Here is a 10,648-nt window from a genome sequence, read left to right as displayed (position 1 = left end):
AAATTTTCCTGTGTCTACCATTTTGGATGCTACATTAGGTATTGAACATGTTATATGACTAGAAGCCGTATTTAAATCCTGTGAAGCACAAATAGTGCAATATTTTACTTTGGGCACGAAATCAACCCACAGGTTTCAACTGGCCTCCTGAAGGTTATGGTTCCGATATTACGTCACCTTTCAAAGCTTTTGCAGTGTGATTCAGATTTTTCCTGAGTGTACCACCCAGTGGCCACGGTAGACACTGTTTACCTCACATTTTGGGCATCCTCAATTAGGATCAGATTCTAACTCCAGGGAGTAACATGGAGTTCACAGCCAGAGTGGAGATAGGAAAGAAAGGGGAAGAGAAATCTCTCCCAGCTTCCACCACCCATCAAATGAATCTTGAAGTCTCTCTCAAGTTCTGTCTCCCTGAGCTCTGGTATCTACTTTTGTGTTTCAAACACAAGAAGATTATGCCAGGAAAACACCAGAGGGAAACAGTGGTGGGCTTATCACCAGTAGGAGCATTTCTACTTCCAGTCTGTGATCCCATCCCTGTCAGGATCTTCGCTCAGTGACTCCATGAATTCTTACCAGATTATATAACTGAATTCAACAGGAGACACAGAATGGAATTTGTCCCAGAATCAACACTCAGGAAAACTTTTTTTTAAACCGTGAATTAAACTTGTCATATACAAAACCTGAAACATAAAACCGATCTTTCAAAATTAAAGAGCAATACATATCAATGCTCCCTTATCTAAGTTAAAAGCTTTGAAGCTAACACATACTTCAGTCCTTTTTAGCTTTTGGCTTTTTTCCCCTGCTCTCTTACTTGCCACACATTGGCATCAGTTGTTTGGAGGCCTAATTTTTTAAATCACTGTACAGATCACCAGCTCTTAATATTTTGAGGGCTTGCATTCCTCAATACTACTAAAAATTACTGAAGGACCCCACTGATATTTTGTGTTGTATATCTAAATAGATACTTATAGAATAAACACTGGAAAGTCTAAATATTTCTAAACTTGCTTAAAAGTAGCAGTAACTTCATGATATGGTACCAATAATATTTTGTGTTTTTTTAAACAAATCTGTTTATATTTTCCTTTAATAAAAAATGGCTGTCTAAAAAAAAAATCAAGCAATCAAATTTCTGAAATACAGTGAAAGCATTAGGGCTATAGTCTACACAGGGAAGAAAAAAACAAAACAAAAAAAAACCCAACATTCCACTATTTGATTGCTCACTTTTTCTGTGTTTGTATGCAGACTATGTACATGCTTGTGTGGGTATGTGCATGGGTGTATCCATGCATGTAGATGCCAGCTCAACATCAGGTATCTCTCTCAATCACTATCTACCTCATTTTTTGAGATGGTTCAGAACCCATCATCAATTCAGGTAGGCTGGCTGGCAGCAAGTGACCTCCTAGCATTAACCTGTCTCAGCTCTCTCACCCCAGTGCTGGGTTTAGTCTTGCGCTGCCATGCTTGGGTTTTTTTGTTTGTTTTGTCTTTTTGAGATAGCGTCTCCCTGTAGCCACAGCTGACTTGGATTCCCTATAGAGACCAGACTGGCCTCGAACTCATAGAGATCCACCTTCCTCTGCCTCCCAAGTGCTGGAACTAAAGATGTGCGCCACCATGCCTGGCTAATGTGGGTGCTGGGAATCCAAACTTAAGTCTTTACGCTTATATGGCCGACACATTACTGACTGAATGAGCTCATGACTGCAAACTTTATGACTATGAAATATAAATGTCTACAGCTTATGCCCATAAAGTTTTATAAATTTAAAATGTATAAAGTTGTATCTTTTAGTATAAGTATTTATGTACTATATATGCCAATAACCACTTACAGACAAGCATGGTGGTGTATGCCTATAATCATAGCACCTGAGATGGAAAGAAGGAGGTAAGACATTCAAGGTAGTCCTCACAGATGAAGTCTAAAGCCAATTTATGATAAAAGAAGACTCAGGATCAAAAGGAAAAGAAAAAAATCTACAGAATTTATGTTGGAAAGTTGCCTGTCTTTTATGGGCTTTTAATGTTCAAATCTCACTATTTCTAACTTTTATTTTCATATACTTATAAAATAAAAATTAGTGCTTAGTCATGGTCATGTTTATTGTAAACACAAATGTTAAGCCAGGCAAGTGTGGAGCTCAGGCTCAGGCTGTAATCACTCATGAGGCTGAGGTAGGAGGACTGCTGTGAGTTCAACACCAACCTGGACTAAGTATGAGTTCCAAGACAGTCTGAGTTATAGAATGAGTATTGATCTGAAAAAAAAAAAAAAAAGCTGAGCATAGTGGATCATGCCTGCAATCTCAGCATTCAACAGGCACAGGCAGAAAGATCACAAAGCAAATTCTAGGCCAATCAACACTACATAGCAAAATCCCCTAAAAATCATGTGGCGGTCATCGGGAAATTCTACCCCTAGCTAAGGAGCTATTGACAAGTGATGGCTGCTGGGAGAGGGAGTCAGCTTTCTTCAGGCATGGTCCCTAAGAAGCTACCCATGTTCCTGTAGATGGTCCCATACCCATGCACATACACACATACAGGCAAAACTAGATGGACTCAGTGGGTGTTGTGAGAGACAGAGGTAAGTTGGGAGAGAAAAGCCACAGGGGAAGAATTGGAGGGGAAGGAATGAGAGGTAGATTTGATCAAAACACACTCTATGCATGTATGAAATTCTCAATCAACAATTTGAACAAAGGATGTTGGGGCAATGGAGATAAATGTATCAGCCAGCAAATCCGACAGATCAAGAAAAATGACAAAAGCCTTAGTTTTGCTTTTGAATATACTTAAAGAAAATTAAGACCTCTATACTGGACCTGGCATAGTAGTACATGCTTTTAATCCCACCACTCTGGAGGCAGGGGCAGGCAGATCTCTGAGTTCAAGGCCTGCCTGATCCACATAGTGAGATCCCATCTCAAAAAAACTTTTCAAAAAGAAGAAAAAAATTCTTAACTGATAGAGGGAATCAGCTTATTTATTGATAGAACCAAACTGTTTATCTCAAATAAATCATTGTAAGATCTCAAAGAATAAGTAAAATTCAAGTTAAAAAACAACAACAACAACAACAACAAAAAAAAACCTACCAGGTGTGCTGATACATGCCTTTAATCCCAGCACTTGGGAGGCAGAGGCAGGGGGATCTCTGTAAATTAGAGGCCAGCCTGGTCTACATAGCAAGTTTTAGGCCAGCTGGGGCTACAGGGAGACCCTGTCTCAAAAAGACAAAAAAACAAAAACCTGCACAGGATAACTTACAAAGAAATTTTTACATTGAGAATGAATTTTAAACCTGACATAGGGCTTCAGGACCTCTAAGGCAAGCAGAAGAACGATAACATGGAGAAAGAGACCATTTTGACTATGTGCCCAAATACTAGAATAGCTCAGTCATTAATTTGTATTACGATAATCAAATCTGTGACAATCAGGGAGATTATTATAGACTCAGTCTAGATAGGCTTGGATTATTATTCTAGTACATAAATGACTGTGACATCTAGAATTATTTTAGGTTTTAAGATTAAAGATACATTGCATCAAACAATAAAATACATCAAATAGACAATATGCATAATGTACTAAGTACAGAAAAAGCAAAAAAGGAAATATAATTTCTACAAGACAAAGTCAACCTACAGAATAGAGAACAGATATAATTATAGTAATTGCTAAACATATATCCAGATGATAAGGTGATATAAAACAAGGGCACTTCAGAATAGAGAACAGCTGATCAAAGTTTTTCTAGTACATAAATGTAAAGTTCTAAACCATAGACTCAAGGAATTAATAGATACTGACCATCAGGAGGAAGCAGGAAAACATCCTGAAAAGGAAAAAACTGAAACAAAAGCCAAGATGTGAAGAAAAAGCAACATCTGCTTAGGAGAATGAATACAAGGAGATTGGGGCCAGGCATGGTACCTTAATCCCTTTAATTCCAGCACTCAAAAGGCAGAGGCAGATGGAACTCTGTGAGTTCCAGGCTACCCAGGATTTCTGAGACTCTGTCTCAGGAAAAAAAAAAGAAAAAAAGAAACGAAAAAATTTCTACAGAGCACTACTATGAGAGTGACAGCAGACTTTGATCAAAAACAGCAAATGTGACAAAGGCTAGGGATATAGTACAGTGGTAGAGAGCTTGCCCAGATTTGATCCTCAACAAGAAACAACAAAAACTATACGTCAAGAGGTTAGAGATATGGTTTACTTGGTAGAGTACTTGCATAGTATGCATGAATCCCTGGGCTGGAAGCTTGGCACCTCGTAAACCTAGATGTGATGGTACATGCCATCTTCAACTACATAATTTGTTCAAGACCTGCCTAAAATATGTAAGACCCTGCCTGAAGAATTAATCCCAGTGCAGGGGAGGTAGAGACAGGAAGATCTGGGGTTTGCTGGCCAACTAGTCTAGATGAATCAGTGAGCTCCACGTTCAATGCGAAACCTTACCTCAAAAACAAAAAATAAGGTAGACAGAAATTGAAAAAGATACCAAACATCATCAGCCTCTGGCCTGCGCGCACACGCACACACACACACACACACACACACACACACACACACACACACACACAGAACCCTAAGAGGTGTAGGATGTACAGAGCATTTTTGTAGCATACACAAACAAATCAAAGCAAAAAAGTGCTTGCCTAGCATGCACAAAGTCCTGGGTTCAATCCTTAGCAATGCATGGTGGTAACAGGAAGATCACAATTTTTTTTTTCCCTGTCTTTTTGAGACAGGGTCTCCCTGTAGCCTCCGCTGGCCGGGAACTAACATGGAAGACCAGACTGGCTTCGACCTCACAAAGATCGCCCTGCCTCTGCCTCCCAAGTGCTGGGATTAAAGGTGTGTGCCACCACACCCGCAAGATCACAATTTTTAAGGTCATCCTCCACTATTTAGCTTTGAGGACAGCCTGGGATACCTAAGACCTTGTCTCAAAACAAATCACAACAAAGAAGGAATGTACACTCATACATACACATACACACACACACACACACACACACACAAATATACACACAGATTTTTAAAAAAGGAAACAGGTTTATTGAGGACAGTGCAAGAGGCAGCAGGCTAGGCAGTAACTAGAGCACCACCTGCCCATATTTTATTATTTCTTTTAAAAAAAATATTTTTGATGACTTTAAGAATCTGCAAAGCTTTATTATAAATGACCAGAAATCCATTTTCAAAGGAAAGAAGGAAGCTTTCTTATAATTTCCAGACATTTAACAACAAAAGACAGCTAGCGATATCAATCTTATATCGACACAACATGAGCAAATTAAGGAGAAATAAGTAAGAACTGCCTGTGACCAGAAAGTATGTTCCTGTAATGTTTCAGATCTTTCAAATCAAATATGCACTATACAGGAATTAAAATTATGACATGCCAAAAAGACTTCTTCAATTTAACAGTAACTTCATATTTAGACATTAATATTTTATTCATTATTTTTATTTTATGTGTATGAGTGTATTACCGGCATGTGTAAGTGCACCCATGTCATTTAATGCCTGAAGAGGCCTTGAAGGTGTTGGATCCCCTGAAACTGGAGTTACAGACAGTTGTTAGCTGCCATGTGGGTGCTGGGAATAAAATCTGCATCCTCTGCAAAAGCAGCCAGTGCTCTTTAACCTCTGAGCAATCTTCCAGCCCCATGTTTTATAATTTCAAAGTAGGAATTCAAAACATGTAAATAGGGCATATTTGGAATGGCTATACTGTATTTGTCACATGTCCAGACACTATGAATGATAAGGATACTGTATTTCCAGCTAGTCCTGTGAAAACAAAACACAGTTAAGTCTTCTATTACAAAGCCAAATCAACATTACCAAGGTAAATAAGACTGTACATTGCATGCAAGCATTATTATTTTATGTTAGTTGACCTAAACCTACCTGACTGAAGATGTCCATTTCGGCATGTCAAGTTAGTACTGTCATTATAGACGTCCGTTTGTGACTTGGAAAACTGCAAAACTGGTTGCAGCTTCTCTATGCAACAGAGGAGGTTAGAAAAAGAACAAAATAAACAAACAAAAAAATGAACAAATAAAATGCATGTGTAAAATGAAAAATTATTAAGGTGTTACAAAGCTGTCACATCACAGGGTTTTGCACTTATGTAAAATATTCTTTAAAGCATATAATTAGTAAAAATTCATTTATGAAAATAGCTATAAGAAGTTAACATGTGGAAGGCAATGTAGAAAATACACCTAAGACAGTTATATATCATTATTATTATTATCAGTAAGGATATCATGATTACCTCAATATGTCAAAAATTCTGTTACTGGGCGTGGTGGTACACGCCCAGCACTTGGGAGGCAGAGGCAGGCATATCTCTGTGAGTTCAAGGTCAGCCTGGTCTACATAGTGAGTTCCAGGTTAGGCTGGACTACAGGAAGACCCTGACTCAAAAAGACAAAAAAAAATAATAATAATAAAATAAAATAAAATCCTATGTTAAGAGAGTGGTATGTAAAAAAGTGAGTATGGTTCTTACTATCTACAAACTTAATAAATGCAAGTGACAACTTACAATATAATATTTTTCAAAGACTGCATAATACAAAGAGACTAATGAAAAGTTTTACAAAGGAAGTAAGATATGATTTTTAAAAGACAAAAGGGAAATTTCATAAGAGAATTGCATTTTAAAATGCCACAGAAGGAAATGAGGAATAGTTAAGAAATGGCATATTTAAGCCGGGCATGGTGGCTCACACCTTTAGTGCTAGCACTTAGGAGGCAAAGGCAGGCGGATGTCTGTGAGTTCGAGGCCAGCCTGGTCTACATACAGGAATCAGCATGACAGGGAACTGCATGAACACACTACCATTTGTGGAAACACACCTGAGCAGTTGTGTATGATCTCTAGAAGGACCTGAAGGGGCTGCCTCTTGGGGGAGGGGAAATGGGCCGCTGGGACCTAGTATGGGATGGATACTATTAAGACTTAAAATCTTGTGGCATGTGCCTACATAATCTACTTAATCAATTAAAAGGGATTGTTTCAAGCCTACTCCACTTCAAGGAAACAATCCTCCCAAGATTTGGGCACCTAGAGCAGGGGCTAGCAATTTCATCTTCTGACCCCACTGCTACAGTCTTCCTCCTCTAGGAAGTTAACCTAAACGTTGGCCAGCATATGTTCTGCTCAGTCATTGAGCAGTCATATGAGTTTGTTTTAGTCTCAGTTTTCCAAGGGTCCTAAGAGTTCAATAAGGTAACATACACAAAGTATGTCATCTGTGTCTCAACCAACAAGAGATCATTTTTCTGAGCTTTGCTGAAATAAGCCTTTCTTCTGTAATAGTTAGCCAACTAATACATATGAAAATGCAGCTATAGGGGTTAGGTGCAGCTCAGTTGTAGAGTACATGTTGAACATATGCAAGGTCCTAGGTTCAAGTCTTGGTACACAACAAAAAAGCAGCACATACATACTATTATTACACTTGCATTTCTAAGGTCAGACAAGCAGGCTCCATGCTTGGTTTATGGTGCAGCATCAAATGCCTCTGGGACAGGTTAAATAGCAGCTACCCTTTTTATACAAAGCGCAAAGTACTGCACAGCTTTTGTATACTAGAACTGGCTGATACAATATACTCTGGATCCTTTCTGTTTTTTTGGTTAACTAGGAGGTAGGTCATCTGATTTTTCTCAGTGATAATACCCTTTAAATCACCATTCTGAGACACAATTTACTTGCACTGGTAAAAACATAAATTAGGAAAAAAACACTGATTATTAAGTGTCTTCTTGATTAATTAATACTCCCTTCAATTAAATGCAATAAAAAGTTCCCAGATATATTCATTGTATAGTAAAGACAAGCAGAAATTAAAACCTTACTCGTTAAATAACTGAGAATAAAGTTTCTAGAACTTTAGTTTACATTTGTCCCTGTATAAAACACACACACTCTGGGCATGGTGGCATATGCCTTTAATACCAGCACAAGAGAGGCAGTGGCAGGCTGTGAGATCAAGGCCAGCCTGGTCTACGTGAGTTACAGGCCAGCTGGGGCTTCAGAAAGACCCTGCCTCAAAAAGAGACACACACAAGACAGACACACAGACATAGACACACAGACACACACAGATACACACACACACACACACACACACACACGTTGAATCACATAGTTAATTACTCTGTAATTCCTGCATTGCAGAGCGGAGGCAGGAAGATAAGGAATTTGAAGCAAGTCTAAGGTACATAGCAGGGTCAAACCCTTTTTGGAGTTTATATAGCAAGACTGAGACTCAAATATAAAAAACAAAGTCACTAGGCACTAGTAATAATTGTAAGAGATAATGGGAGGAAAGAGCCACTGGAGAGATGGCTCAGGTTAAGGGCTCTTGTAAAGAATTCAGGTTTGAGCCAGGCGTGGTAGTGCACACCTTTAATCTCAGCATTTGTGAGTTCAAGGCCAACCTGGTCTACATAGTGAGTTCCAGGACAGCTGGGGCTACAGGGAGACCCTGTCTCAAAAAGACCCCCCCCCAAAGAAAAGAATTCAGCACCCATGTGGTAGCTAACAACTGTCCTTAACTCCAGTTCCAGAGTTTCCAATGCCCTATTCTGTCCTCCACTGCATGACACAGGTATACTTACAGACATGCAGACAAAATACTCATACACATAAAATAAAAGTAATTTTTTTTTGTCTTTTTGAGATAGGGTTTCCCTGTAGCCACAGCTGGCCTGGAACTCACTATGTAGACCAGGCTGGCCTTGAGCTCAGAGACTGCCTGCCTCTGCTTCCTGAGTGCTGGGACTAAAGGCATGTGCCACATGCCTAGCAAAAGTAAATTTTTAAAAAAGAAAGAAGATGGAAGGATAACTGATGAATAAACAACTACCTAATAACTCTAAGGTAGCAACATTAAAAAAAAGAAAAGTCGGGCTGGAGAGATGACTCAGCAGGTAAGAACACTGGCTGTTCTTGCAGAAGACCCTGGTTTGAATCCCAGTACCCACAGGACAACTAACAATTGTCTATAACTCTAGTTCCAGGGGATCTGATGGCCTCTTCTGTCCTCTGTGGCCACTGCACAACACAGGTACACTTACATACATGCAGGCAATATGTGCATACACATAAAATTAAAAATACATTTTTTAAAATAAAAAATATAAAAAAGTTACTGGGTGTAGTGGCACATGCCTTTAGTCCACCACACTTAGAAGGCAGAGGCAGGCAGATCTCTGTGAGACAGAGGCCGGCGGATCTCTGTGATATAGAGGCCAGCTGGTCTACATAGCAAGTCCCAGGCTAGCTAGGGCTACAGGGAAACCCTGCCTCAAAGACCAAACGTAGCTTTAAAAAAAGACAGAGGAAAATGTTTAATTAAAAGTACACAGAAATGTGTGACAGAGAGCAGAGATGCCCAATATGGTGGCACACTCCTTTAATCCCAGCACTCAGGAGGCAGACGTGAGTGGATCTCTGTGAGATCAAGGCCAGCCTCATCTATATAAAGAGGTCCAGACCTGGGACTACAAAACCTTGTCTTCAAACGAAACAAAACAAACAGTAAGAGAAAAGAAAACCAGATGCACTTGAACATTAAAAAGAAGTATGTCATATGGATCTTTTTGAGATCCTTATTTAAGTAATTGTTTTACAAATAGTATAGGTTACTAACTTGTTAGAAACTGAACATCAACCATTTTTTGTACCTGTTTTGGTTAATATTCAAAGTAATTAGAAGCAGGTGGATTTCTAAAAGTTCCAGGCCAGCCAGGGCTATGTAGTAAGACCCTGTCTGTCTCAAAACAAAGAAGTAATTACTGATTATCTTTTGTGATGATATTTCAGTGATTTTACTTTCAAAGAGTTCTCATCTTTTAAGCAAATAATATGAAATACTTATAAATGAAATAAAATACTCCAAGGATTCGTTACATAATAATACATAGGAGGAGAAAGTGAGTAAGGCTATGAAAGTTGGCAAACATTTTCTTTTTTTTTTTTTGTCTTTTTGAGACAGGGTCTCCCTGTAGCCCCAGCTATCCCGGAACTCACTACGTAGACCAGGCTGATCTTGAACTCACAGAGATCCTCCTGCCTCTGCCTCCCAAGTGCTGGGATTAAAGGCATATGCCACCACGCCTGGCTAGCAAACATTTTCTATAAAGGACAAGATAGTAAATATTTCAAGGTTGGAGGGCTGTGCAGGCTCTGTGTCAGTATTAATTCTGCCACTGCAGCATAAAAGCCATAGAAAGTGCTAAAGGAATAGTAATGGCTTCTATGTCTAGTCAATCTTTATTTACAATACTAGGTAGTGAAGTAGACTTGGCCAGGTGCTAGTCTGACAGATAAATCAAGAGTGGCTAAGAACTGGTAATTATCAGAGCTAAGTAAGGGTCAATTAGTTCATTAAAAAAAAAAAAAAGCAAGGCTAAGGATGTAGCTGAACTGATAAAATTCTAGGTTTAATTTTCAGCACTGCATAAACCAGACATGGTAACAAACATTTGTAATCCCAGCACTCAGGAGGTAGAGGTGGGAGGATCAGAGGTTCAAAGCTGTCCTCTGTGAGTTCAAAGCCAGCCTGGGATACATTAGACC

The 10,648-nt window shown here is 39.1% G+C and overlaps 1 protein-coding gene across 4 annotated transcripts in view; it reads right to left on the bottom strand.

The window, feature by feature from the left end:
* LOC103748420 (spastin) overlaps window positions 1–10,648 on the bottom strand; it is a gene marked incomplete at its 3' end in the record, with an annotated part of 54,203 nt that overhangs the window by 15,384 nt on the left and 28,171 nt on the right. For 2 of the 4 annotated variants that reach the window (XM_029555040.1, XM_008851063.3), the window contains 1 exon segment: window positions 5,956–6,051. In XM_029555040.1, the coding sequence (XP_029410900.1) occupies window positions 5,956–6,051 (96 nt within the window). 4 annotated transcript variants of the gene reach the window in all.

This window comes from Nannospalax galili, unplaced genomic scaffold (assembly GCF_000622305.1).
Source record: "Nannospalax galili isolate Female #2095 unplaced genomic scaffold, S.galili_v1.0 scaffold1331, whole genome shotgun sequence".
Taxonomy (NCBI): domain Eukaryota; kingdom Metazoa; phylum Chordata; class Mammalia; order Rodentia; family Spalacidae; genus Nannospalax; species Nannospalax galili.
The sequence above is the reverse complement of the archived record's forward strand: the minus strand, read 5'-3'. Positions and strand labels throughout refer to the sequence as shown.